We start from the raw sequence: 27944 nt of genomic DNA, 5'->3' as shown, positions 1-27944 counted from the left end.
GCACTCTACAACCTCCATTACATTCCTTCCCTGTTCAGGCAGCACGCCATTTCACCTGCTTCTTTGATTTTATTAAAAAAAAAAAAAAAACAACACAGAGGTGCCTGGGTGGCTCAGTGGGTAAAGCCTCTGCCTTCGGCTCAAGTCATGATCTCAGGGTCCTGGGATCGAGCCCCACATCAGACTCTCAGCTAAGCGGGGAGCCTGCTTCCCCCCTCTCTCTCTGTCTGCCTCTCTGCCTACTTGTGATCTCTCTCAGTCAAATAAAACAAACAAACAAACAAACAAAAAACCCCACAACTTTTATTTAACATGAATAAAAATAAGTACAAATAACAGAATCTTTGTAAAGAGCAGCAACAGTCAAGGATCACCCTGTCCCTTTGTCCCTGAAAATAGGTCCTTTTACCAGGTGTATTTTGTGTCACCCAATCCTGGGCAGGAGTTCATCTCTCTAATGGTAGTAATATCTGATCTCAGGAGTCAGGGCAGAAAGAGGGGTGACCTTTCAGCACGAAGATAACTTTGGCCTTGACACAGAAGGAGGCTCTGGAGGAATGACAAAGGTAGGGCAGAAAAGGGGTGGATTCAAAGGACTGTCACACAGTGGGGTTCCTCTTCCCCCTCTTGTAACAATCTTCCTAGCCCTACCTAGGAAGACACTGGTGAAAATGCTGACCCCTGGCATGTCCTGCCTGCCTTGAGTTCCCAGACTTCCAAGGAGAGGGGTCTGTGGTCCGGTGTGCCAGTGCAAGTGCTTCAGTTGTGAATCATGGCTCCAGTGAGAGGGAGGCCCTCCCCTTCCTCTGGCCTTCCCCAGAGGAAAGGGAGGCGGCCCACATCCTTGAAGTCCTCTGGCTGCTGACTGGGCTCAGGCGGCTGGCAGGGGTCCGCCCAGATGTCCACGATCTTGCGCAGGGTGGAACAGCGCTCCTCCAGCTCTGGCCCCTCGGTCTGCAGGAGCAGGTTTGCTAGCTCCCTACTTAGGTCCTGAATCATGTCACTCCGTCCTTCTTTCCCAGGCTGGCCTGTGTTTAGGACCATGACGGGGTCCCGGAGCTCCCCACTGGGCCCAAGGAGGTGCTGGTACCTCTTCTGCCACCGGCGGCACACCATGGCTTCTCCCACGGGCTTCTGGCTGGTGTGCAGCAGGGCCAAAATGTGCCGGCATGGCAGGTGGTACCAGCGTTGAAAGGAACAGCTGCAGCTACGGCCGTCTTTGCTCACCTGGTGAGAATCCTCTAGTAGCTGAATGTCCACCGAGGAGCCAGCCAGGTCCACCAGGTGAGTGGAGTTCTGTACCACCTCCCACTCGTTCTGGCACAGCTTATAGGCCAGTTGGGAGCCACTGCCGTGCAAGGCGTCTAGCATGCCGCCCAGGGAGGGCCGCACCTGTGGCTGCTGCTCCAGCTCCACCCGCTGTGCGCCTGACTTGGGCTCTTCCACGGCGAGCCTGGGGAGGCTCCCCCAACAGGCTCCGAATGCCTTCTTGGGCTTTGGTGGCACACTGGCTGGCCGGGCTCTCTTTAACTTGGGAGGAGCTGTGGGCACGTTCTTCAAGCCTTTGGTATTAAAGAAGTCTATATAATCCACAAAGCGGAGGATGCAGTCCGGCAGAGACTGCTGTTCCCGGAAGAGGCTGGACACCTTGCTGGTGACCACGTCTAGGCTGTCCATATACGTGTTACACGCGTGCAGGCCTTTCCTCACGTGCATGTACCAGAGCAGTTCACAGGAGAACCAGTGGGCCTGCAGGAAGCCGAAGAGCTGCTCATCTAGTACGGCTTGGGACATCTGACGGAGATTTTGGAGGCTGGCGTCAGAGGTGACAAACACGGCCTCCCGCAGGGCTTCCTTCATGAGCCTTTTAAAGGATGGATTTGCTGAACTCCGATGCAACTTCTTCTCCAGGAGCCGGGTGGTGTGGTAGATGGAGAGGAGGATACGCGCAGCAGGGAAGATCTCCTGCAGGATGGCTCGGTGAGGGAAGGACGGGTCCACAAACACCACCTTGACCTTGGGCCAATCGGAGTTGAACTCTGTGAAGATACTCAGCATCTTGGCCACGGAGGTAGCGGTCTCAGCCTGAAGCACAGCAAAGTGTACCACGCGGCCCTCTCGTTCCTTGTTCTCCACCAAGAAAGCATAGAGGATGTGGCCCTGGGCATTCTCCACCCGGTGTAGCAAGAGATTCTCTGGGAAGCGGATGAACAGATCGCTCATCTTGCTGCTCTGGAAGCTGAGCCGGTCCAGGTCTTGGCTGTTGCCCACGCTGAGAGAGGCCATGGAACCCTCGTCCACCTTAAGAAAGTTCTTCATCACTTTTGCTATCTGGGCCAGGTCAGAAGGAGTGATGCCCTCCTGCTCTGGCTTTGAGGGTACTTGGGCCTTATCTAAGCAAAATGATGGTTCAATGGGGGACTTCTCGGCCAGGTCAAGGTCTTTCTTGATCGCAGACTTCTCAGGCTGGGGTTTCTGCAGGCACACTGTCTTTTGAGATTTGTCAGCGGTGTCTCCTCTAGGACCTGCAGGTTTGGAGTCAACATGGATATGCTGGGTGTTGAGTTCACTGATGAACAGTCTATCCAGTTTCTCATTATATCGCAGGAGCAAGTACGCTGGGCACATGTCCGCCTTTGAGGTTCTCTTCCTGTTTGACTGAGTCCGAATACAGACAAATTTCACCTGCATGTATCTAGAGAAGGCAGAGGTGACAGTGAGAAAGGTGCTGCCTGCCCCTTTCTCTTATAAGACAAGACCCTGGGGATGCCTGGGTGGCTCAGGTAGTTAAGGGTCTGCCTTCCGCTCAGGTCATAATCCTGGGGTCCTGGGATCGAGTCCCACATTGGGCTCCTTGCTCAGCAGGGAGCCTGCTTCTCCCTCTTCTTGTGTACTCTCTTTCTCAAGTAAATAAAATCTTAAAAAAAAAAAAAAAGACAAGACCCCATAGGGATACAGTGGCTGGTATGTGTCCCAGAGATCACAAGGCAGTGTGGGATGCAGGGAAGGGAGACGGACACTCACACTCCAATCCCACAGTGTTCGACTCTTTTATCAAGACCCTGTCCAACTAACACGGCATTCGTTTTCAGCATCCTCAGTTCTAAGCCCCGCTCCTTTCATTCACCCTCTATGGCCCATCTGTAGTTCCCAATGATTCAGTGTCAGGCAAGACACGAGGGAAAACAGACAACAGGCAGTAGCAAAGGGCCAGCTGGCTCCTCACGTTTAAAATGTCCCCTTTGGGGGCACCTGGGTGGCTCAGTGGTTAAGCGTCTGCCTTCGGCTGAGGTCATGATCCCAGGGTCCTGGAGTTGAGCCCGGCATCCGGGGAAGCCTGCTTCTTCCTCTCCCATTCCCCCTGCTTGTACTCCCTCTCCCGCTGTCTCTTTCTGTCAAATGAATAAATAAAACCTTTCCCCTTCATTCCTGCCTTTGCCTTCTCTTCCTCCAGACAGTAAAGATACAAGTGGCCCTCTCTCACAGGAAACATCTCTATTCATCTCTCTTTTACTTAAACAAAAATGTCCAAATCCTAAGAAAGTCTGAAAACCCCTGGGTCAGATGATCTTCAGGTCCCTGTCAGCTTTACCATTCTAGGTGGATAGTGAAGATTCAAAGGAGAGGGGTGATTAAATTGATAATTTACTCTTTTCCTATCCCCATTCGACCCATGCTTCAAGGCCAAATCAGGTCCCACCTTCTCCAGGAAGGCTTTGTGGATGTCTTCAACCAGTTAACTGCTCCCTTTTCTCAATTCATAGCATTTATTTAACATAAAAGGCTTAAAAACTTCTCTGGGTGGCAGTAAACCGTGGAGATGCTGGAGGCTAACTGCCTGGGTACTCAGGGCTCCACCACTCAGAAGCTCTATGACCTTGGGCAAGTCACTTTACCCTCTGTGTGCAGTTTCCTAGTCATAAAAGGAGACTATTTTATTAAGAATGTTATGAACATTAGGGATGCCTGGCTGGCTCAGTTGGTAGAGCGTGCAACTCTCTCTTTCCTTGGTGTTTTAAGTTCAAACCCTGTGTTGGGTGTACAGATTAGTTAAAAACAAAATCTAAAAAAAGAAAAAAAAAAAGATTGTTACGAGGGTTAAGTAAGACTCAGATATAATATTTAGCCCAGAGCCTGGTTCAGCCTTTTATTTATGCTAAATAAAAGCCTGCTGCTATTATTACAACTCCTATGCCTTGTGACGTTCTCTTGGGTGTTTATAAAGTACCTTTACAATTGGATGGGGCTGTCATCAAGTGGCAGGACGGAGTTATTTCTCAGTGTATTTCAAGCACCTAACACAATGCTCTTCTTTTAACAGATGCTTATCAAAGATGTTCTGATAAATGACGCAAGGACGGTGTGTGGGATGGGTCACACCCCTGCCTCCTCAGGGAGTGTCCTAGCCACCAGGAAAGGGGGAAAAAAATCTCAGTCCCTGGCATGAGTGACACAGCCTGGGCACCTCACTAACCCTTTTCCAAACACTCTAATCTAGCTGGTCCTGTCTGCCCACCCCGTGGGGTAAGCTCAGAAAAACAGGATATGTCAGGCCTGCAATAACAGGGTGGAGGGGTCCAAGGCTGAAAATGCCTGCACCTGTTGCCTGCACAGGGCGGCAACACTATCCCCAGAGCTCAGGCCAGGAAGGGGCTGGAGCAGCCTAGTAGCATGGCAAGGCCAGTCAGTGGTGACTGAGGATTGGATTCTGCCCATCTCGGCAGCCCCTTCTTTCCCACCCCTTCACCATCTTATTTTTTGTGCCCTAGAAACACAAACTGTCTATAGCTTCATGGAGTCACTGCCTTTGCTTGTGTTTGTCTCTCTCTGGAATGCCCTTCCCACCCACCTTCATCTCCAAGTTTACTCATCCTTGACTACATGCAACCATCATCGTTTCTGGGAAGACTTCCCCGAGCCCATACTCGGGGCCCTACCCTTTTGCTGGCTCAACACCTTAGCAGAGCCCTAGCTCACCAAATTGGATCGACTTCATGTGCTCTTAGTGCATGTTTATTAGGCTAGTTCAAAAAAAGACACTGGTGAACCCCAACCAGAAAGGTCTTTCACATCTTTCCTGGTTCCATTAATGACTGACTGTACCTCCCAGGGTAGAAACCTTGGCATTCTTTTTAACTCCTCCTTTTCCACATCGATACCCAATACGTTAACAATCCGTTTACACGCTTTCCTACCAGTACTACATGTATTAAGATATTATATGCCAGGCTATATTAAGTCCCTAACATGCACCATTTTAGACTAGGAAAGAGGTTCTATTATCCTCATTTTACAGATGGGGAAACAGGCTTAAAAATGTTCTTAAGGATACCAATCTGAGATTTGAACTAAGCCTGCTTGCCAACAGTCTGTGTAATTAACCCTTATACTGCCTGTCCACTTTCAAAATCTCTCTCCTTTCACAGAATACTCATTCTTACCCTCATCAACTTGACCCTCAACAACTAGTTGGGTTCAATTAACTTCCTTAAAGATCTCTAAACATAAAATTCATGTTGTCATCATGCATTTCAAACATCATGGGTAGTAGGTTGAAGCCTGTTTTTTCCCCTGCTTCATTTCATCTTTTTAATTGAGACATAATCTACTTACAGCCAAGTATACAAATCTTTTGTTAAGAACTTTGAGCACTGCCAAGTTGTTTTAATCTGTACTTAGTTGTCTCGCGGCTTAAAGCATCACTCCTTTGAAGAGAGGCACAAGGTTTCACACCTTTCTGAATCTCCCTTACTGCTTTTATCTGAGACTGCTCAACCAGGATCTGGAGGGAGTCAGCCAGCCTTGCTTCCCATCCACTTTGTCCGTGTTTGCATTCCCTCCTGGACAGCGCTGCCCGTGTGCTCCCAGTGTTCATCCCACAGCTAGCACACACCAGGTGCACGAAGCCCAAGTACCAAATGAATGTTAAATGATTGACTGCAGAGCACAGGAAGTTGTCCTCCTAGAACATGATAAGTATACCAGGAAGACCACTGGGAGTGTTCTGATGGAACGCTTCTGGTCCTAGCACTATTCCTTTTCCTAACTATGACTCTGAACAAGTCCTTTGTTGAATTTCAAACAATTACCAAGTCCTGTTAGGTACTGAACACTAGTGGCTCACCGTAATTAGATAGTCTCCACTCTCTAAGTCTAGTGAGCAGAGAGAGGCTCACATAGGTAGCCAGTGAAATCAACATTAAGTGACTGGTTAAAGAGAAGTATAAGCAACATACTTATATCTGAACAAAGAGTGATTCACTCTCTGGGGACTGGTACAGATTAACTAAGGCTTTTGATTAATTTTACATAAGATTTGTGTTATGGTGTTTAAATCATACCTTCAGCAATGAACAGGATTTTTATGGGTGGAGTAAAGCCATTTTTAGACAATATAACTTGAGTTAGCAACAAGATTCTGAGTCAGAAGATCTTTTAAGTTCCAACTCTACCACAAGTACTAGCTGTGTGAGCCTGGACAAGTCATTTCACTTCCTCTGAGCCTCCAAATCCTTATCTGTAAATACAGAAATCACAAGAGTACTGTCTATGAAAAGTCAGTACCTCATCCAAAACCATCCAGAACCACTAAAATTGAATTCATGTAAAAGGCTGTGAGTGCACCTGTGGGTTGCTAACTCAACAGCCCTTAGCCCCTTCTTCATTCTAACAGAAGGCTAACTTAATTTGGGTTGCCATTCCTCCCCCACATAGTTAAGTACTGCAGGGCTTGTCTAAGCCAATTAAAGTAATCTCATTAGGAATGGGTAGGGTTACTGGCCCAATTCTGGAGCAGGAAAATGATAGGAAATCTACAGGAAACCAAGGAAGGCTTTACCCTTTGGACATGACTCCTGCATTTGTGCCATGTGGGAGCCTTCCTGCAGGCAAGGCTGGGTCCTGAGGACCGCAGTGTGGAGAGATATAAAAAGCCTAGGCCTTGGAAACTCACCTTCCAAGGCCCCCCTCTAGGCTTCTAAGAAATAAGCCATTTTGAGTCAGAGTTTTCAGTTAATTGCAGCCAAAAACATCCCCCAGAAATAACGTATCATAGTAAGAGTGGAAAAAAAGATTTCAGTGGAACTGAATTGTGAAGTTTGAATTATATTTAGGGGCATGTGGCTGGCTCAGTTGAAGAGCATGTGACTTGATCTCAGGTTAGGGAGTTCAAGCCCCATGTTGGGTATAGAGATCACTTAAACAGTTAAGAAAATACAGGGACACTTGGGTGGCTCAGTCTGTTAAGTGTCTGCCTTTGGCTAGGGTCATGATCCCAGGGTTCTGGGGTCAAGTCCCGCATTGGGCTCCTTGCTCAGAGGGAGCCTGCTGCTCCCCCTGCTTGTGCTCTCTCTTGACAAATAAATAAAAATCTTTAAAATATATTATATTTAACAAAATGTAGGTTATAATGGCAGCATATACCAATTCTTTTTTTTTTTTTTAGCATATACCAATTCTTAAAATAATCAAAGCATGACTTACAGTGTCAACTGTTGGTTTTTGTTTTTCCTGGTGCATTCTCCCCAAACACTATGATACTTCATTCACTGTCTCAATCTTACAATATGGAAAGGTCAGTTTTAGGGAAACATTCCTGGGCTTTATCAGACTTCCCAAGAGCCTAATTTCTTTATTACGCATATCCTTTGTCAAATTCCTATCACATCATCAGCCTTGTCACTTCCCTTCTTCCTTTGTTCCCAGGTGTCAGGCTGAGAGTGATGGAAGGAATTCTCACTCATTACTTTCAGAGACCTCACTAAGTCCTACAGCTCTTGGGAGATGTGTAATTTCAGTTTGCACTTAGTTTTATCTCCATTGTGTTATCCTGATGTTTACGACATCTATTGACTGGCCAGAAACTGAGTGCCAAAGACGCTAATGGGACCGGTTGGGATAAGAAGGACATTATTTAGTAGTGACTAATTTTATTAGTGCCTGGTTTATTAGCAAGAGTTTTGCATGACATCTGCTTTCCTACCGGGCCTTGTGACTATGCACACATGGAAAATGAAAACCCAGATAATAAAAGCCTTGTTCAAAGAGTGTGATGAGGATTAAATAAAAACAATGCAAGTAAAGTACTTAGCAGAGTGTGCGGAATGCGGTCCAAACAAATGTCCCAAAAAAGGTAGCTATTACACTGAACAGCAATGGAGAGAGACAGGAGACTACTTCACGGACTGTTTGATGACTATCAATCCCCAAAAAGACATAACAAAAAGAAAAACACAACAGCCCTATACAAAAATGAGAGGGGAAACTGGGCATAAAAATCAGAGAATCTCCCAGTGGAATGGGACTTTTGGACACTTAGTGATAACTCCCACAGCGCATTTGCCTCTTGAAGTACTGTGTCCAAGTACCACTTTCTAACATGTACTAGTTACAGCTCCGGTGAGTACTTACAGAGCACTGCGTTTCTGCTCCTACACGCATTTTCTTCTTCTTCACCACACCCACCTCATTTTACAGAGGACGAAATGGTCAGAGAAATTAAGTCTTGCCCAAACTCTAGGGTAAAGCCTGTCTTTTGGACTCCTGAGCTCCTCCTTTTAACCACCGACGGGATTTAAGGCAGGCTGACCCAGGATCTGCCACTTTGGCCTGTGGATTATTTTGAGCTGAATACTACCGAAGCCCAACGGACTCCAGAAGAGCTCTTCACCTCTTCCTTAACTGTTTAACGTAATTGAGACAGGGAGCCCATAAAGTACTTTTGAGCTGGCCCCCTTGGAGTGTGTTCAAATTTGAACTGACTTGCAGTTTTTATAAAGTGGAGCTACTGACCCAAAGCCTGGATTTTTGACTTCTGCCCCCCAGTTCTGACAACACCCGCTCTTCATTTGCACCTGGCGGCCATTAGCTGGAGTTCATTAGATCGGGCCTGCTCTCCATTTCGCCCCAGTCACACGTCCGTGGCCCCTGCTAAGACGACCCGATTGTCTGTGGTCATTTCATTGTTCTTTCTCTAACGGTGAGATTAACCGTTAAACTTTCTTCCGCTGTTTCACCTGACCCCTGAAGATAATGGAGTTGCCAACCCTTAGCCTCTCCGCCCGTTTTCTCAGCTGCCAAAAGGGAAAAATAGCATTTATCTGCAATTCTCCACACAGCCCTGCGGGTAAATCATGCACACCCACGACAGGGAAAGACGCCTGGGGGCACGGAAAGTGTTTTTTTTTTAAAGGGCTGTTAATCTCAGAAGCTCCAAGAACCGTGTACAAAACGAACCAACGAATGCCTGAGCAAACTAACCAGCAACGACCGCGTTAATTGCTTTGTCCAGAGAACAAAATGAAGTAAGTCATCGCGAAGGCGTTTTTATCTATTTGTGAAGACAGTACTTGGTATGAGGGATACTGCAGGTGCTCAAAGAATGGGGCAACTTGCTGCTATTTGGGGAATTCAGGGAAAACTGTAATGGAGTGAATGAGTGAAGGGGAAGTGGGTGGTCAAAAAGCGGTGCCTGGGAAGGTTTTGCTCTTTTCGCCAGGAACAGGCCAGGTGCTTACCGGCCTGCTGGAGACCTGGGCCCAGCTGCACTCCCTCTTCCTCCAGGCCTCCCTCCAGGGGACCGTCGGGCTCCCTCCCCAGCCTCCTGCCCCGCCCCCGCCCCGCCCCGCCCTTACAGGATGTCCTCGCGGATGGAAGTCCCATGGTTGAGGTTGTGGAAGCGGACGGAAACGCAGTCCCTGAGAATGAAGGAGCACCTGTTCTCCTTTTTGTAGGCGCTGAAGCACTCCTTGAAATCCTCGTAGGTCTTGAAGCAGCTGCCCAGCTCCATGGCCGCCCCCTCAGCCCACACGAGGGGCTGGCCCCAAAATCAATAGAAGGGTTCAGAGGTCACACTCTGAGGGCCTACAGGCTGACGTGTGTCCAGTATGCCTGAAGGGTCGGTCCCGACTGAGTGGCCTGTTACGGAGCTTAGGAGGAGCCCTAGGACTGAGAGGGATATGAGGGTCTGGGGGCGTCTTTGCTATTTGAAGGAGCAGAAATGACATTCAGCGCTTATTATTCAGTCCCGGGTTCCGCCCCCTCACAATCATACCCAATCATACGCGGGATGCCCAGACTGGCAATCATTTCCTCCAATCGCCAGAGAAAGGTAGGCGGCTTTCGCGAAGACTGACATGAGCACTGGCCAATCACAACTTGGATCCCGCTTCCTCAGGGCCGGCATGGGATTTCCGGTTACTGGAGGAAGCTGCAGGGAAAAGCCCTGCGTTCAGTGCGCATCTGTTCGCGTTCGCTCAGCGCAGTGCCCTGCCCCGCAGCAAGTGAACCCCATGTCGTCCCGGCAGGCTCCAGAGGACGAGCAGGGAGGCGGCGATCCCCCAGGGGACCTCCGCAGCGTCCTGGTTACCAGCGTGCTCAACCTCGAGCCGCTAGACGAGGATCTGTTCAGGTAGCCGGCTGCATCTGGCTCGCATCCCCCCGGTTGGGACAGAGGCCTCTGATCTCGACTGCCGCCTCCGCGTGCACCCTGCTGATAGCCTCCTGGACGAGGATGGGTTCTGCGCGGGATGCAGGCTCTGCCACGTCTGGGAGAGCAGACATGCCCTCGCTGCCCTAGCTTCGTCCCTCTGCGCGCGGGGTCTGCGCAGCCCTGCCACTAGGAGGTCCTAGCAATCTGGGCATATAAAGTGGTGGCCTGAGACAGCCGCCTCAGCAGCCCACCGTTGAGGAGTCAGTGTCCCTGGGGGAGCCAGCCCAGAAAGGGTGGTGACTTGTCCAAGTCCACGCAGCTGATCAGGTTTAAAACTTAAAAGCAGCTCCTTGCATACTGTCCTTTTCCTCTTACATACCTCGTTCCCTCCTCCACTTGGAGGGATCTAGTAGCTCATTGCTCTTTCCGAGGCCTCAGCCAGTTTCCTTCCAGATGCCACCTAAATGCTTTCTGTAGCTAGAGATTTAATAGTTTCTCGTCCTTCAAGGTTCCTGCTGGCTTTTCAGAAACAATCTTAGGTGTTAAATTCCCTTCCCCCTACTTAATGAATTACAAATAACTTCGTGGAGGGCTACTTGGAATCCTTAGTATTAAAAAATGTTAACTTAGGGCTGGGCTGGGTTCCTTTGTAGGAAGCTGGAGTTTCACCTCTGGGGTCTTAGTTTCTGCATCTGTTCACTGAAGGGTCAGACTGGAAGCCTGAGGGCTCTTAGAGTTCTAGATCTAGTTCCTGGAAGAACTGGACCGTCCAGGTGGCAGGCTTTAATGCAGTCCACCCCCAGTTCTTCCGGTTTGTCTTGGTCCCCTAACAGCCTTGACAGGCTTCTGCCGTATCCTTGAATACAGCATTGGAGGAAACACTGGACCTGGGGACAAAAGATGCAGAGACTGCTAGGATTGGCAATTTAAGTTGTGTCACTTTGCTCAAGTCACTCTCCCTCTCTCTGATTCCTGTTCTTTTTATGTAAATAAGGGGATTGGTTCTTTATCTTTAAGTGAAGCCCACAGAAGGGTTGGGCAGTCCTGAAGGCCTTGAAGTTCTATGTATGCTGTATGCAGAATAAGGGTATTTGCCTGGGGGAGGGTTCATGGCTTTCACCAGATTTCAGGAGGATCCCAGAGAGAACCTGCCCTATGGGCTTAATGATGGTTGCAGGATTTGGCCTCTCGTTCTACCCAAGTATTTCCTGCTTTCCCCTCACCCCACAGAGGAAGACATTATTGGGTACCCACAACCCAGCGGCTGTTTGGAGGTCAGATTGTGGGCCAGGCCCTGGTGGCTGCAGCCAAGTCTGTGAGTGAAGACGTCCATGTGCACTCCCTGCACTGCTACTTTGTACGGGCAGGTAAACTATCTCCCCCCTTATCCCCAACCCAACCCTGATGGCCCAACAGCCACTTCTTACTGTACCTGGAGGGCTGACTGGGGAGAGGGAGGAAGGACAGTGGATGTGGGGAGAGAAACTATTAGTTGATTCCCTTTAGGGGAGCCTAGAGGGACAAAGCCTGGGGCCAAGAAGAGTGTTGGACCTCACACCTCTTGAGATCACTGAGTGCTTGTTGATGTGAAAGTGTTGAGGTTTAGAACAAATGGTCCAGAAAGAATTTTTGAGATGTCTTTGGTGCAAAAAGGTGGTTTTGTTTGTTTTTTGTTGTTGTTGTTTTTTTTTTTTTTTAAAGATTTTATTTATTTATTTGACAGAGAGAGATCACAAGTAGGCAGAGACGCAGGCAGAGAGAGAGAGAGAGAGAGGAGGAAGCAGGCTCCCCGCTGAGCAGAGAGCCCGATGCGGGACTCGATCCCAGGACCCTGAGATCATGACCTGAGCCGAAGGCAGCGGCTTAACCCACTGAGCCACCCAGGCGCCCTGTTTGTTTGTTTTTAAAGTTGTATTTTTGGGGTGGGGGGTTGCTTGGGTGGCACAGTCAGTTAAACTGCTGCCTTCAGCTCAGGTCATGATCCCAGGATCCTAGGATCAAGTCCCCCCCCCCCCCGCCCCCCCAACTGGGCTCCCTGCTCAGCAGGGAGTCTGCTTCTCTGTCTCCCTCTGCCCCCTAACCTCATTGTGCTCCACTCTCTCAAATGAAGAAATAAAATCTAAAAAAGAATAGAGTGTGGGGCAGGGGTGGGGCGGAGGCAGAGGGAGAATCTCAAGCAGACTGGGGTGTCCCTGAGATCTGATCTGAGCGGAAATCAGGAGTTGGAGGCTTAACCAACTGAGCCACCCAGGTGCCTCCAGAAAGGTGGTTTTAGGAGAGCACGGAGCAGAGCATGGGGCAAGGCCGGTGAGCAGAAAGAGCTGCACTGGGGTTGTGATGAGTGACTGGGAGGGGGTTAGGGACAGCACAAGCCTCCAAGGTATTTTGGAAACAAGGTTTCCAGGAACCTGAGGGGCATCTGGGGGGTGGGTAGAGATAAAGGAAGTTTCCAGAGGAATTTCTATGTTTAAAGAAGACTTAAAGGGGTGGGGGTCTGGATAATACTTAAGCTAAGATCGCCTTTTCTCTTTAGCAAAGTATTAACATTGAGGCCGCTGAGTTCCTAGAGGAAAGTCACTCTACCTTTTTCAAGGACTTGTCAGTGCATTGTTTGTAGTAAGGAAATGTAATTTCTTATCTGGGACAAATGACTTAAGACTTTGTTGCTTAACTGCTCCCTGCAGGTTTTTGTTAATTCTCTCCACACCTTCTGGTACCAAGCCCTGTACTGGATACTTGGAGAGGTGCTGTCACCTCTGCTAGGAGTTCCACAGTAGGCAGCTTGGCTTGGAGAAGAGAGCACCAGCCTGCAAATCAAGAGACCTTGGGTCTGGTTTCAACTTTGCCACTAACTCCTTAAGCAGTCTTTTTCTTTTTTTTTTTCTTTCTTTTTTTTAAGATTTTATTTATGTATTTAGACAGAGATCACAAGTAGGCAGAGAGGCAGGCAGAGAGAGAGGTGGGGGAAGCAGGCTTCTTGCCGAGCAGAGAGCCCGATGTGGGGCTCGATCCCAGGACCCTGAGATCATGACCTGAGCCGAAGGCAGAGGCTTTAACCCACTGGGCCACCCAGGTGCCCCTCGCCAAGCAGTCTTGAATGAGGTTACCATCTACATCCTCACCAGGCTTGGTTCATCCCACCTGAAAAATGGAGAAGGGGAGGGTTCTGGAATGTTGCTGGTTTCCCATGAATGAGAACTGATACTCTTTTTGAATGAGGAATTTATGGGAATAAGTAAAATTTGCATGATACGGAGCATAGCCATGTATGTTATCTTGTTACCTTGGTCCTGACAAGTCAGCAGGAGGGGTGGGGATTCCTGCCACCATTCCAAAGGAGATGGGGACCAGAAGAGGTTATGGAACCAGCTTCCTCAGTGCTCAGGGAGGCAGCACGGGGATTTAAACCTGATTGTGAGTCTTCAAGCTTCATACTCTGCTCTCCTCCTTTGCTTTTCTCTTTTACTCTTGGGACGTAATTCCAAACCATGAGAGAGCTACCAGATTTTGGGGGAAGGATCCTTTTCCTTGGAAGGCCTCTATCCAGGGCAGCATAAAATGAGGCATGCCCACGCTACTATTTCAAAATAATCGTAAATCATTTGTGTCCCTACCTGCTTCTTAAAGGCTGCAGCTTTTCAGTATATATTGAATAATTGGCAACTCTTACAGGACTATTAAAATAGAAGTCAGGGGACAGGAGACTAGTAGTAACAGGATTTGGGAGAAATTATTGTGTTAAAAAAAACAAAACAAAACTAGGCTAAGGCATATTGTTACAGTTTTATAAAGTTTGTTCTGAGCTTCTTTGCAGCACTGCAAATAGGGAAGCTCTCTTGCATGTGTGAGATGTGACCTCCCAGGGGGTCCAATGATGATATTTCCATATTTTTAAATAAAAGAGGCTGGGATGGGTGTGGTTGTCTTTGGCTATTTATCATATCAATTCTTTTTTTAAAAATCCGGGATAGAAGGATAGGTTTTTTTTTTTTTTCTCCAGGCATTGCTCTGCAGATAAAGAAGAATGTAGTACAGGGGTCATCTGACTTGAGATAGGTGTACAGCTTGGCAAATCAAGATACAGAGCATCAAACATTATTTTGCAAAGGGCCAGATAAAAAGTAGTTTGTGTTTTGGAGCATTTGGCTGGCTCAGTCAGTGGAGCAGGTGACTCTTGATCTCAGGGTCATGAATTCAAGCCTCATTTGGACCTGGAGCCTCCTTAAAAAAACTATTTTAGGTTTTGAGGGCAAAAGCAATAGACAATATGTAAAAACAGAGGGGGGAGGGGCTTGCGTGTAGTTAAAAAATGTTATTAATGGCATCAATTTCCTCATCTGTTCAATGGGGAAAAAAAACCCTTTGCATAACTATTGTGAGACCCACTTGAGAAAACCTGACTTAGTGTCTTTCTTTTATTTTTTTTTTTTCTTCAAGATTTTGATTAATTATTTGACAGGGAGACCCAGCGAGAGAGGGAATACAAGCAGGGGAAGTGGGAGAGGGAGAAGCCGGCTTCCAGCAGAGCAGGAAGCCGGATGCAGATGGAGGGCTTAATCCCAAGACCCTGGGATCAGGTGCCCCCCCTTTTTTTTTTCTTAAGATTTATTTATTTTAGAGAGCCTGCTGGGTGGGAGGAGGGGCAAAAGTTGAGAATTCTCCAGAAGGCTCCCTATTGAGGGTAAAGCCTCATTTTTGGGGTTGGGGGCTCCATCTCAGGACCTTGAGATCATGATCTGAGCTGAAACCCATTCAGAGCCTTAACCAACTGAGGCATCCAGGTACCCTGACCTGCCTTAGTTTCTAATGCTACCTGGCACCCAGAAATCACTCTGCAACTGTTTGACCCTTCCTTCAGTATATTCCAGGGCCTACCTGCTCTGTTCCAATAAAAATGTCCAAGAACAGGTCTGGAACTCATTCATACTGAAAGGTATATCACTGGTAACTAGAAGTACTAAGTTTTAGCTACAGCCAAATACTAGATTAGAGCCTTTTTTCTTTTTCTTTTTTTTTTTAAGATTTTACTTGAGAGAGTGAGCACGAGCAGGGGGAGAAGCAGAGGAAGAGGGAGAAGCAGGCTCTCTCTCTTATGAGCAGCAAACCCAACAGGGGGCTCCATCCCAGGACTCTGGGATCATTACCTGAGCCGAAGGCAGATGCTTAAGTGACTGATCCTCCCAGGCGCCCCATTTTTATTTCCCTTTTAAAGTTTGTTGGTAGGGAAAGAAGGGTTCCTTGCCAGCCCCTGGTATCAGATTGTGCATGTAACTGTATCCAAGATGTGGACTCTTGGGAATCCCTTCCTAAAGGCCTGAAGACCTTGAGGGGCCTCCATTCTGATAAAAATGGCCCTTTGGCAACGCTGGCCAGCAGGTTGCTGAGCAAACCAGCCAGTTTTGGATGGTGATACTCTTTGCTGTTGAATGAGCCTCTGGTGCCTGGTTGGCTCCCCATTTGGATGATGATGGGGAAGCACACTGGTTGAGACCTGCTTCCTTCATCTGAATATTGAATATCGTCCCTAAGATGTCTCACTGCCAAGGTATCAGAGTTCTCCAGCATCAGCCTGAATCAGACACAGAAGGACTTCAGAGACACCAAGGAAACTCCTCCTAGAAACCTTTCTGACTGGTTTTTTGAGGGCTAGCTAATAGGCCTCAACCCAGGGCCAGTGACTTCCATTCTACCCTGGCGATGCAGACACCCAAAAGAGAAGGGCCAAGTGACTTTTGTTTGCATCTAGAATGAAGTGACTGACTGGCAGCAGGCTTTTCCTAAGAAAATGAATAGTTAAACAGATAATGGCCAGACCATATATAAAAATAGAACTCTGGGCTGCCCAGGTGGCTCAGTCAGTGGTGTGTCAGACTCAGTTTTTGGCTCAGGTCATGATCTCCTGGTTTGTGAGATCAAGCCCCAAGTTGGGCTCTGCACTCAGCAGGGAGTCTGCTTGAAGACACTCTCCCTCTGCCCCTGCCTCCCCCCCCCCCCAAATAAATACTTCTTTAAAAAAAAAAAAACAACTCTTGAAGCCAATCTACTGTCTACACATCAGACTTAAAGGAAATGAGGCCGCCATCTCTGGCAACCAGACCAGGCAGCGAAACCATAACCCCTGTTAACAGTCAGCCCCAAACACCAAAGACTGGACTAACAGCTGATAGCTTCCCTAAGTTTTGTCCCCACTTCCAACTTAGGACCAACCAGAGAAAGGCCAGATATGCACACCTACCCAATACAGCAACTGCCTGCTTCTAGTTCGCTTCCCTGCACAATCGCCATTCCAGCAGCCTCCTGGCGTGCCCCAGAGTCAATCTTTTTTCACAGTAACGCTTTTCTGCTCCTCTGCCTGCTTTTGAGTTTCTGCCAAACATAAGTGACGGTGACGGACTCCCTTGCTATACTAAACTCCGAATAAATAGCTTCTGCTTGTTCTGAAGTGAACAGACAAAAAAGTGCAGGCCAGAGTTGCTGACCTCTGATCTAGAAGATTAGTCCTAGACTCAGGACAAGATTCCAGTCAATAGGTGAAACCAGACAAAAGCTGGGATTATTTTCTTTCACAAACACATGGAGCACTTGACTGTGGCTGGACGTTATTCTGAACACTTTACAACTCTAATTGAATTCTCCTTAAGATCCTGAGAGGTGTGATTGATCCCTATTTTACAGATGGGCAAACTGCTCAGAGATTTTCCCAAGGCCACACGGCTAGTGGCTAGTGAGTGGCTTGGCCAGGATGTGAATGGAGGGCATGTCCCCCTGCTCTGGGCTGTGGAAGGAGAGGTGCTCCGCGTGTCCTGGGGAACCCGAGGACAGGCTCTGCTATCCTCACTGCATATCTAGTCCCCCAGCCATAGCAGGCCTCAGTCAGGGGCTACCGGGCAGAAAAGGAATAGAGGAGTAGCGGAGGTACCTGTCCAGCTGTGGGGATGACGACCGCCCATACGGGGCTCTCTCAGACTCACCATGTCACTTGTGCCCACTGCAGGGGACCCCAAGGTGCCGGTGCTGTACCAGGTGGAGCGGACGCGGACGGGGACGAGCTTCTCGGTGCGCTCCGTGAAGGCCGTGCAGCACGGCAGGCCCATTTTCATCTGCCAGGCCTCCTTCCAGCAGGCCCAGCCCAGCCCCGTGCGGCACCAGTTCTCCATGCCCAGCGTGCCCCCGCCCGAAGAGCTGCTGGACCATGAGGCCCTCATCGACCAGTATTTAAGGTGAGAGCAGGAGGCTCCGGGACACCTGCAGTTGTCACCTGGGAGTGGGTCATGGAATCCTTTAGTGGGTCTTGACCGGCATTTAAAAAAATAGAGGTATTAGAGTGTATTGTGTGTAGTCGGGGTCAGCCCCCTTTCCTGAAACTTGAGCTTCAGTTGTGTGCGTCTGTGGTGTGCGTGTGTCTCTGCGCACGGGGGAGCATGTTGGGTCGTGATGTAAGTGCAGAGCTTCTGATTCGGCCGGGTCAGGTACTGGTACAGCTTTCCTGGTTATTAAAATTCAGACACACTTCTGTGATCACTTGCTACATAGCTCTCCAAACCCTGAGTGGTCCCTCTGCTCCTCTGGGGTCACTCATGATCCGGCACCCTAGCAGGTAATGCCTGGCGTGTGATGGTCCCTGCTGCCTTTGCCTTAGTGTGTGTTCAATATTTGAATATCTCCTGGTGAAATACCTTTCTCTCTCTTGGATCACAGCCAGTAAAGTTGGGAACATTGTGGGGCAGGGGAGAGGGCTCTGGGTCCCGACACAGGACGGACACGTGAACTCTAGCTGGGTCTATGCCTCTGTTAGTGTTCCCCTGCTGTGTGACTTTGCCTGGCTCTCCACCCTGCCTCTCAGAGTCCTGCTTTACCTAAAAATCTGGAATGGTCACATCTGTCCTGCCTACTTCACAGCTGCATCCCAAGGAGACCTCCCCTGGCCCATGCTGCCTGCTGGGAAGGCAGCAGAGCACCGATGGATAGAATGGGTGTGATCTTTTGGTAAAGGCCCAGATTCAAATGTAGACCCTTGTTTCTGCTAGCTGTGTGAGTTTGGGCAAGTTGCTTTCCCACTCTGAGCCTCCGCTTGCAGGTACCAAGGTGCTAATCGTGATTCCTACCTCACAAAGCTGCTATGAGGATTAAGTGAGGTAAGAGATGATAAGTAACTCCGTGAAAGCTCAGTGAATTGTAGTTTTAGCGCTGCCCGCAGAGAGGAGTGCGCACAGGGCCTGGTCTGCTGTCAGCGCTTCCAGATGTTCACTGAAATGAAAGGAGGACATTGTTCTTAGAGGTCCCTGATTCTAGAGCTGTGCTGTCCAGCTAGGAAGTCACTACCACATGGGGCTATATTAACGTAACATTAAATAGAATGAACAATTCTGCCGTCGCACTAGCCACACCCCAAGCACTCAGTAGCCTCATGTGGCTAGCGACTTCCTAGTGGGAAGTATAGGTACAGAATGTCCCACCATCACATAAGGTCTGTGGGACCGTGCCCTAGAAGGGGGGGCCGAAAATGGAAACCCCGGTGAAGAGTGCTCAGGGTGGTTGTTACCAGGGGGGAGGGACTTCCCTGGAGATGGGCCCCCCCAACCCCCACTGGGAAAGTGGTCTTCCCAATTGCTTAGGGTTCGGTTGGTCGGTCTGAGTTGCTCAGCCTGCTTCCTGAAAGTGGAGAATAGCGAAGTGGGTCAAAGCCTGAAACATGGAGCCAGACTGCCTGGGTCCACACGCTGCCTTCTCCACTGCCGGAGCAAGCTCCTGGAACTCCCAGTGCTTATTTCAGGTCAGTTCTCCCATGGGGGTGATGACAGCACTGTGTCGCCACAGGGTTGTCGTGACGAGGTCATGTGTGCTTTAGAAGCATGCCTGTGGTAGGGTCCGCCTTGCCACTCTGAAGTGTTAGAGGAGGTAGGTGGCCGTCACCAGCTCCATTTTGCAGATGGGAAGAGAAGCTGGCACAGGGCCACAGGGCGCCTAAGTGGCAGAGAAAGGAGTCAGACACTGTGCTCTTCTGCCTGTCAGACGGGAGGGGAGCTGTGGGGAAAAATCAGGACTCCCTGTGGAGGAATGAGGGGGTCACAGAGGCAGCTCAGAGAGGCTCTCCCTTTCCCCTTTACTTCCAGGGATCCCAGCCTCCAGGAGAAGTACCGAGTGGGACTGAACCGAATTGCTGCCAAGGAGGTGCCCATTGAGATCAGGCCGATAAAGCCACCTGCCCTGAATCAGCTGCAGAGCCTGGAGCCCAAACAGATGTTCTGGGTGCGAGCCCGGGGCCATATTGGTAAGAGGACCCCGAGGACTGAGGCTAGGTGTGCTCTTTGTGGCACGGGGCGTGTTACTTCCCCTCTCTGGGGCTGTTTCCTGGTCCGTGTGATGGGGAAGTAGCTTCTCACCAGGACTCTCTCTGCTGCCTGCATGGGGATAAAAGGGATGGTGACTATAATAATCCTCATGGAGCCCTTTCTGGGGAAGACCAGGCACCTTGCTGAGGTTCTCCTCTAGGACCCCTGCTAACCATATGGCCTCTGTGCAGGCTGGAAGAAGACACTCCCTTGGAGGGCTCATTGTGGGAGACTTAGGGAGCGAAGACTGGATTTCAGTCCTCACTTAGCGCTGCCCTCTGCCCATCCCTACCTCCTTTGTCAGAAGGCGCGTGCGCGCGTGCACACACACACACACACACACATACACACCCCTCAGGCCAGGCACCCTCGTGCAGCAAACACTCCACATCTGTGCACGGCAGCCCCTCTCTGCCTCCCTCCCCGCAGGTCCTGAGCTGTAAAGCCCAGGAGCCTGGGGCTGACGGGCCCGCACGCATTGCAGGGGAGGGCGACATGAAGATGCACTGCTGTGTGGCCGCCTACATCTCGGACTATGCCTTCCTGGGCACGGCCATGCTGCCCCACCAGTGGCGGCACAAGGTGCGCTTCATGGTCTCCTTGGACCACTCCATGTGGTTCCATACCCCCTTCCGAGCGGACCACTGGATGCTCTATGAGTGTGAGAGCCCCTGGGCTGGTGAGTACGGGGCCACGGGGGGACAAGGGGCCTCATGGGAGGGGGACGTGGGGAGGGCGGGGTAGGGCAGGAAGCCTGCTTTCTCAGGTGATCCTGTGGGGCACCACCCATCGCTTCCTCTCCTAGCCTCCTAGTCTCTGGCATTGTTGTCTTCAAAATGACAGCATGAGGCTCGAGAGGGGACACCTGCTAAGCTTAATTTCTGTAGCCTGCAGGGAGTATCAGAGACCCAGGTCTAGGCCCAGAAGCACTGCAGATTCTCTGTGTGATCCTGGACCAGTCCCAGCTCCTCTCTGAGCCTCAGTTTCCCCATCTAAACAAATAGGGTCACATAGAGCAGTGGTATCTGAACGTAGTGGCACGTCAGCCAGCCAGTTGGGGGAGCCTTTCCAAAACAGATACTCAGGTTCCACCCCCAAGATTCTGACTCAGTAGGTCTTGGATGAAATCCAGGAAACTTTTTTTTAAGCAGCTCCCTTGAGCAATAGTGCGGATTAACCAACCTGACTGGGGGTCAGGGCCCTCCATAGTCTCTAAGGGCTCCACTACTTAGGATACTCATGGTGTGCAGAGAAGCCCAGACTTCATCAGTGTCTAGTCTCAGAGCCCTGGGCGCCTTTCCAGGCAAGTATACTTCAGATGAAGAAAAGCCTTGCTCTGTAAAACAGGGACAGAACGAAGGGAATCTCTCTTAAGGGAAGGGGGAGTCTCCAACACCAAGAGTGTTGCAACACAAGATCAGCAACCTTGTGGTTAGAACACCTGGCTTCGGATTTGGCCGGCTTCTTATGGCCCAGGGCCTGAGGCTCCCTGGACTTTGGTGTCTTCATCGGGAAAATGGGCCTGCTTCACTTGGCCACTGAGAACTAAGTGAGCTCTACTCTGTGTAAGGGAGACCAGCAGCTCCCTCTGGAACCTTCCATTCAGGCCCACTGCTAGCAAAGGAGTGTTCAGGCTGGGAGGGTGGCCAGATGTGATGGCCCCAGGTCCTCCCCATAAGCCCTTTTTCCTGATAGGGGTGAAGATGGGTTTTTTTTTGTTTGTTTGTTTGCTTTGTGAATTGCCACCCTGGAGCACCCAGTTTGATTCATTAGAAAGGGAACTGCTGGGTTTCCTACCCTAAGTAGCAAGAGTGGGGACGGATCTACTTAGCCAAGCTGCTGACCTGAGACTGCCCTCAGAATTCTTCCCCCTGTGAGCTTTTTGAGGAAGCCACTGGATATGTGAAAGTGCTTTCAAACTGTCAAGTGGGGTTCCCTTAGGAGTTACCCCCAGGGACCATCCCCAATAGGCTCATAAAGGGGGCACTTAGAGACTGGGAGAGGCCACAACACTCGATGTGCCCTTGGACGGGGCAGCCAGAGCAGCTGCACACTTTCCAAGAAGCATTGTCTGGCCGGGCTCTGAAGGAGAGAGAAGGCCATTCTCACCCTTCCCCTCACCCACAGGTGGCTCCCGGGGGCTGGTCCAAGGGCGGCTGTGGCGTCGGGACGGTGTCCTTGCTGTGTCCTGTGCCCAGGAGGGCGTGATCCGAGTGAAGCCCTGGGACTCAGAGAGCAAGCTGTAGCCAGAGGGAGCAGCTTGGCCTGGGGCTTCAAGGGTCACCCTTCTCCCAACACCTTACAGTCAAGGGCCGGACCTTCTATCCCCAAACCCAATAAAGAGACTAATACCACTGGAGCTGCTGGCCTTTAATTCCGGTGGGCCAGACGGCAGCCCTACTCCAGGACTCCCAAGGAAGAGTCCCTAGCCCTCGGGCCAAGGAAGAGGTATCATTGACCTACCCTGGGGCATAGTCCCCAGACAGTCATGAATGAGCTGGAGAGGCTGCATCAGACTTCCTCCCTATGCCACCCCAGGGCAACCCTGGCCGAAGCTTTTCCTAAGCTCTGCTCGACAGAAGGAATGTTTCCTTGGTTTGCTACAAGTTCCGTGTAGGACTTCTAGGGGTTCCCAGCACCCTCTACAGCTTCCCAACTGCTATTCATGCCCTCCTTGCCCACCCCCCATCCCGGGGCGGTGCCTCTCCCCACAGTGGCCTTAAGTCTAGGCAAAGTCAGTCCAGTTCCTCCTTGATAAGCAATTCTTTGAGACTGGGGGGTGGCGTGGGGGTCAGGCCTGCCTCCTGCAAGGCCTGGAGTCGGGCCTCTGTTTGGCGTTTGTCCAGGCCCAGGCGCCAGGAGAGCCGGACGTGGGCTTCCAGAAAGGGTGCCAACAGAGGGTGGGGGTTCTTGTCCCCCAGCAGTTGCAAGGCCCTCTCACAACATGCCCGGGCCTCCCCAGGGTTCTCCAGCTCCTGGTGGCACACAGCCAGCCCAGCCAGGGTTAGCAGTGGGCGGTCTGGGCCCAAGGGGGTGCCTAGCTGAGTCTGCAGCTGCCAGGCATTGGCCCAGAGCGCCAGAGCCTCATGATAGAGGCCAGTGCAGGTGAGGCTCTGCGCCCGCCGCAGCTCGGGCAGCACAAAGAAGTCCTGCAGGTCCGGGGCACGGCGCAGCTCAGGCACTGCCTGCAAGTGGCTCAGAAACTGCTCGAAGGCTCGGCTCCGGCGGGCGATGGTCTCTGCGGTAAAATTCCGGCGCAGGCGCTTCCGGGGGAATGAGATGGCAGCCATAGGGCCCCGGAACTGTCGCTGCAGGTTTCGATGCAGCCGCTCAAAGTCCGAGTAGCGGCGAGAGATCTGGGCTGGCTGGCGATCGGGTGGCCCTGGGCCCATCACGGCGAGGGTGTAGAGCTGCAGGGAGGGTGGGGTCAGCGCAGGTGTGAGTTTTCCGCGCGCCCCTTCCCTCCCCATACCCACACCTCAAGCTGCATTCCCCCACTTCTTCCTTGGCCCCTGAGACTGGGCCCAGGAGGGTGGGAGCTGCTGGGGCAGCAGCCAGGGAGCCCAGTCCCATCTTACCTGAGGCTCGTCTGAAATGACCCAGGCCCAAGGCAGCACGGGGAGAGAAAGACAGAGATGAGCTTCAGTGCCTAGACCTGCCACCCCTTTTGCCCGAGCACTCCCTTCCCATAGGGCATTTAGCTCTTCGGACAGCCCCTCTGGTAAACCAGCTGGGAGCTGAAGCCCAGGCCGATCTCTTGGGCCACTGAACCAACCTTCAAGACCAGCTTGGACTTTGTTCCACTCTGGAAACAGAGCCCCCACATCCTTAGGTTATTCCAAAGCAGACCTGGAGGACAGGTCTTCAGATAGACCAAGGAGCGATCATTGTAAAGAGGGCATCGAGGCACACCCCCCAGTCAGCTATTCCCTTGCAGTGTGTCGTCAAGCAAGGCAGTACGCCCGTGGGTCTTGCTGTCCTCTCTAGTGAGCGAAGCAGTGACCTAGGTCAGTGTCCCCTCACGTGTGGGATGCGTGTAAGTAAATGTTGGGCCTGAGATTCTAGGTGGTTCGTACTGGAGTAAATAACACTGAAGTGGAGACAGGAGGTGGCCCCCCCTCCCCTTGCCGAGTACCCCTTGAATCCTGACTACAGGTTGAGAAGCTCTCAGCTTGGTTTTTTGAAACGCACTTTTCCAACACTTCTCATCTCCCCTTTCAGAAAAGACCCAGAAAGCAAATCTCAGGTCTGAGCCTTCAGGCAACAGGATTCATCCAGGGTTTTAATGACACGGTTTCATTTTCACTGCTTTTATTGTATTTAATTAATTAATTTTTATGGTTGTCTTTATGGCAAACAAACCTTCCCACATACAGTACTGCTTTGAAGTCTTTTGAACTTATTTACGGAAAAAAAATAGGTTTACTTAAAAATGTTAAGCAAGGAATGGTACAGTAGCATTTAGCTAGGATGAGAATCATGAAGGTGGTCCTGGAATGAGTGATGTTTGAGAAACGCTGATCAAGATGACCATGAAGCTGCCCTGGGGCCTGAGGATCCGCACATAGACTAATCTGTAATAATGCTGACCCACCAGGTTTGAAAAGTGGGATTTGTTAAGCATGAGATGTTGAAGCACCAAACCCGGACTTTTCTCTCGAATTTGTTCTGTGAAATTGTCAATATTGTAGCCACCTCTAGCCTATTTTATACTTCTCTTCAAGATTCAGTGGACATTAATACTAAGGATTAAAAGATTTTACCTTGAAGAAGTTTATTTTACTCCCGCTCAGTTCTGCATTCCCAAAAAACACTGGCTGCAAAAACTTTTTTTTTTTTTTAAAGGAACAGTTATCAAACATTCCAGGAAACCAGTTTCCTTCAAAATATACTTCAGGAAGCATTGTCTAAAATGACCCCTTATATTCATGTAGCTTTTACTTTAAATATTTGGCAAAAAGGAAACATTTTATATCCATTATTTCATCTGACCTTTGTAATGTCCTGCCAAGATGGGTAAGAATGACTGTAGCTCCATTAACTGAGCACCGGCCCCCGCCACGATGTGCTGTGCTGGGCACTTTACTATGGAGCACAGCAAGGAGGGAGCTCCTGACTCTGACAGCCAAGGAAGCAGGCTACAAGAGCAGCAAAGGGCTCCAAGACTTCCCCTAAGTCACATAGCTGCTGAATGGTCCAGCTGGGATTCAAACCCAGGCCTGCCTACCGGCTTTCAACCCCACCCCAGGAATAGAGGGGACTTGTCTCTCCAGACATGGGCCAGAGCATATCCGGCCATACTGCACTATCTTGTCATTCTCTTCGTAGAATCACCCAATACTTCCCTGCTGCCTGGCTGTTCCTGAGGGTCCTTCTCCCAGTACGTGAGGCCTGGCTGGGACTTTCGCCACTTAAGACTAGATCATCAGAGTCGATCCCTGCTCAAATTGGAGCAGTCACCCCATAGGCGAGGCCTTTGTTTACTCACAGCGCAGAAAGGAATGAAGAGGCCCAGATGTGGGGCAGTGCTCCAGGCCCTTGGCCTGCTGAGTCAGAAACGGAGGAGGGTGGTGAAGATGAGGGAGGTCTGAGTCTGCCAGGACCGGCCAGGTCAGGCTGGGTTTCAGGACTTGGCAGACCTCATTCTCCCATGTCAGTTTCTCCTTTCCACAGGCAAAACCAGACTCCAAGGCCTTCCCCTTGCTCTTCATCTCAACACCATTTACCCCCTAAATCTAACCCTCAGAACAAGATTATTGTGTACAGTGTGGATGCCCAGGGATTGAATGACCTGGGGTATAAGGCCCTAGACGCCATACATTTTCAAGCCAAAGTTAAGTCATAATAGTCGTTACCATTTTATCAAGTACTTCATAATGCCAGGCACATTGCTAAGGGCTCTCTGCGCACTCATTTAATTTCTTCAACAATCCTCTGCATTATTCCCACTCCTCAGATGAGGAAATAGGGTCATCAAAGTTAAACAACCCACCCAATGTCAAACAGCTGATAACTGGGGTCTGAATCAAGGTCTGGATTCAAAACCCATTTTTTTTTTTAACTACTCACCAATGCAACTTGGGTCTCAGGTCTGACCCGGATAATAATATTCTTTCTTGTATTTTGCTACAGTTTGCAAAACCTGGGGGAAGGGGAGCCCACACGGCTGTTCTCTTAGTCTCAAAACCAGGATGGAGAGGCAGATCCATAATCCCTCAGAAAGCTAAATCATCTGCCCAAGCACTTGATCAAATTACATCCCTTTTCTGACCTCAGTTTCCCCATTCCTAAAATAGACTGACCATGTATCAAGTTGGGAAGTTGGGAGTCTTCCCTACTTTCTCTTAGCCAGACTTTCAGACTCACAGCCCAGGGGTTCCTGGACCTTCACTCACCACGTACTTGGAGGGTGGGTCTTTGACCACGTTGGCGCTGGTCACCTCGAAGAGCAGCCGCTGGGGCACCAGGGTGTTCCGGGACTTCTTCCAGAAATCCTGCAACTGCCTTGCCAGCGGCTGACTGCCCCGCTGCCCATCAGGTGGAGAGCTCCGATCTGCAAGGGCACAAGACAAGTCACATCAATGGGTCTGGGGCTGAGGGTCACGTAAACTACGTGTGGCGACCTCACTCATACACCCAACAGGTGAGACAGGCTTTATTTCCATCTGACATAATGGAAACTGAGGGCCAGAGAGGGACCAGATGCCAAACACCATGCGTGGCAGACAGTGGGCTCTAAATATTTCCACCCAAAACATCGCTAGCACATTATTACGATTTGTATCCCAGACGCTGTACATTTAATGCCCCCAGCAACCCCGAGATGGGAATGATTTCCCTCATTTGACACAAGGGAAAACTTGGCTCAGAGAGGTGTTGTGACTCTCTCAAGGTCACACAGCCAAGAAATGGTTGGGGAACAGGGCTGGGGTGGAGGCCTAACCGAGCCCCAGGGTTCCCGCCTCGGTCTTCGGCAACTCGCCTGCATCTTCTCCCGACGCCCCGTCCCCGGAGGGCAGCGAGTCGGGGCCAACTTCCCCGTCGTCCTCGTCGTCCTCCTCCTCTTCGTCCTCGGCGCTGGTGAAGCTGAGGGTGCCGCTGAGGCGGGAGGACAGGCCCTCGGCGTCGTCATCCTCCAGCTCCGAGCTCTCCGGGAACTGCTCGGCCTCCGGACCGGTCGCCGCCTCCCCCGGGTTGTCCCCGGCTAGGGCGTGCCGCAGCCGGTGCAGGAGCCGCGAAGCCATGGCACCCTGGGGGGAGCCCGACACTGGGGCCTGGGCGTGGGCGGGAGGGAGACCCGGGGCCCCGCGCTGGGAGGAGGGGCGGGGCCCAGCCGGCGGAGGGAGGGGCGCCGAGGAGGCCCCGCCCAGCCGGTTGGGGGTCCTACGAGGCCCGGGCGTTGCCTGGCGTCGCACCCTCCCTCCGCGGTAGCCTCGGGCCGCGCTCTTCCCCGGATAGGCCGGGACCCCCCTCTCGTCTCTTTCGCCTGCTGGAGCGTCTCTCCCTCCCGCGCCCCGCGGTGTGCTCAGGGGAGCGCGATCCCCTGGGGTCCGGGGTGCAGCCCCGGCAGCTTACCGAGGCCGGCCCGGCTTTGCCGGGCCCAGGCCGCACACAGCGCCGCTCCGGCCGCTTCCTGCCGCCGCCCCGCCCCCGGCCCCGCCCGCTCCCCGGAGCCTCCCGGGAATCCCGGGCCCTCCGCTCCGGGAGGGACTTGGGAATCCTGGGTAGGCCTGGGCGAGCCCCAGCCTCCTGCGGGATCGAACCCAATCCGCAGGGGCTCGCACCCTCCGCAAATCCTCCCACCCGTCCCGAAGACCCAGTCTGTCCCAGCTGCCCCCGCTCTATCCCACAGTCTCCATCCAGCGCTCTAACTTTCCAAAGTCATGCCACAGTGGAAAGCCCATCTCGCTGGTGAAAAAATTGAGGCCAAGGAAGACCTGTTATCTGAGTTGGAATCTGACGTCGAGCCTGGAGTCTAGGTTCAAGTAATATTAGTACTAATTTTGCAGTCCTTGTAAGGACCTTGATCCAGTGCCTGGCGCCGAGCAGAGGCTGACAAATGATCAGCTACATAGTTATCCTTGTTCCTCCAGTGCTCACAGGTTCTTTGCAATCTCTGCTGGAGCCTCGCACATAGGAAGTAGTAGACGAGGAAGTGAGATCCAGAAAGGCAGACTGACTTG

General features: G+C 51.0%; 3 protein-coding genes across 8 annotated transcripts; 1 reads left to right on the top strand and 2 right to left on the bottom strand.

Annotated features, from left to right (window-relative positions):
- Positions 1 to 282: 282 nt before the first annotated feature.
- Positions 283 to 10098, bottom strand: ZSWIM3 (zinc finger SWIM-type containing 3). 3 transcript variants are annotated; one of them, XM_082744740.1, is made up of 2 exons: positions 9633 to 10098; positions 283 to 2695 (listed from the first exon to the last, which is right to left on the bottom strand). In XM_082744740.1, exons 1-2 carry the CDS (start codon positions 9785 to 9787, stop codon positions 760 to 762), a joined length of 2091 nt encoding a protein of 696 aa, XP_082600866.1. In that variant the 5' UTR covers positions 9788 to 10098; the 3' UTR covers positions 283 to 759. The 3 variants fall into 3 exon arrangements, with proteins under 3 accessions (XP_082600866.1, XP_082600868.1, XP_082600867.1); XM_082744742.1 differs by lacking the exon at positions 9633 to 10098 and adding an exon at positions 8410 to 8973; XM_082744741.1 differs by lacking the exon at positions 9633 to 10098 and adding an exon at positions 8853 to 8973.
- On the top strand, positions 9005 to 22120 carry ACOT8 (acyl-CoA thioesterase 8). 2 transcript variants are annotated; one of them, XM_082744754.1, is made up of 6 exons: positions 9005 to 9302; positions 11660 to 11796; positions 17424 to 17649; positions 19543 to 19700; positions 20246 to 20440; positions 21889 to 22120. In XM_082744754.1, exons 1-6 carry the CDS (start codon positions 9298 to 9300, stop codon positions 22005 to 22007), a joined length of 840 nt encoding a protein of 279 aa, XP_082600880.1. In that variant the 5' UTR covers positions 9005 to 9297; the 3' UTR covers positions 22008 to 22120. The 2 variants fall into 2 exon arrangements, with proteins under 2 accessions (XP_082600880.1, XP_082600879.1); XM_082744753.1 differs by lacking the exon at positions 9005 to 9302 and adding an exon at positions 10179 to 10408.
- SNX21 (sorting nexin family member 21) lies at positions 22117 to 27560 on the bottom strand. Of its 3 annotated transcripts, none has more exons than XM_082744757.1 (4): positions 27337 to 27560; positions 26744 to 27011; positions 26157 to 26314; positions 22117 to 23171 (listed from the first exon to the last, which is right to left on the bottom strand). In XM_082744757.1, exons 2-4 carry the CDS (start codon positions 27003 to 27005, stop codon positions 22497 to 22499), a joined length of 1095 nt encoding a protein of 364 aa, XP_082600883.1. In that variant the 5' UTR covers positions 27006 to 27011; positions 27337 to 27560; the 3' UTR covers positions 22117 to 22496. The 3 variants fall into 3 exon arrangements, with proteins under 3 accessions (XP_082600883.1, XP_082600884.1, XP_082600885.1); XM_082744758.1 differs by having other exon boundaries at positions 26164 to 26314; positions 27337 to 27430; XM_082744759.1 differs by lacking the exons at positions 26744 to 27011; positions 27337 to 27560 and having other exon boundaries at positions 26153 to 26272.
- Positions 27561 to 27944: the final 384 nt, after the last annotated feature.

The sequence above is a fragment of the Mustela nivalis genome, assembly GCF_964662115.1.
Source record: "Mustela nivalis genome assembly, chromosome: 8".
NCBI lineage: Eukaryota > Metazoa > Chordata > Mammalia > Carnivora > Mustelidae > Mustela > Mustela nivalis.
The sequence above is the reverse complement of the archived record's forward strand: the minus strand, read 5'-3'. Positions and strand labels throughout refer to the sequence as shown.

Bases quoted from the DNA above. Each gene is read 5' to 3' on its own strand.
- SNX21 (XM_082744757.1), bottom strand. From the start codon at position 27,005: ATGGCTTCGCGGCTCCTGCACCGGCTGCGGCACGCCCTAGCCGGGGAC. The intron at 26,315-26,743 runs GCGAGTTGCCGA...GTGCCCTTGCAG, and splicing joins GGCGTCGGGAGAAGATGCAG to ATCGGAGCTCTCCACCTGAT. The intron at 23,172-26,156 runs GTGAGTGAAGGT...CCCTCCCTGCAG, and splicing joins ACCCACCCTCCAAGTACGTG to CTCTACACCCTCGCCGTGAT.
- ACOT8 (XM_082744753.1), top strand. From the start codon at position 10,182: ATGGGATTTCCGGTTACTGGAGGAAGCTGCAGGGAAAAGCCCTGCGTT. The intron at 17,650-19,542 runs GTGAGAGCAGGA...CTTTACTTCCAG, and splicing joins CTCATCGACCAGTATTTAAG to GGATCCCAGCCTCCAGGAGA. The intron at 20,441-21,888 runs GTGAGTACGGGG...CCTCACCCACAG, and splicing joins GTGTGAGAGCCCCTGGGCTG to GTGGCTCCCGGGGGCTGGTC.
- ZSWIM3 (XM_082744740.1), bottom strand. From the start codon at position 9,787: ATGGAGCTGGGCAGCTGCTTCAAGACCTACGAGGATTTCAAGGAGTGC. The intron at 2,696-9,632 runs GTAAGGGCGGGG...TGCCTTCTCTAG, and splicing joins TCCATCCGCGAGGACATCCT to ATACATGCAGGTGAAATTTG.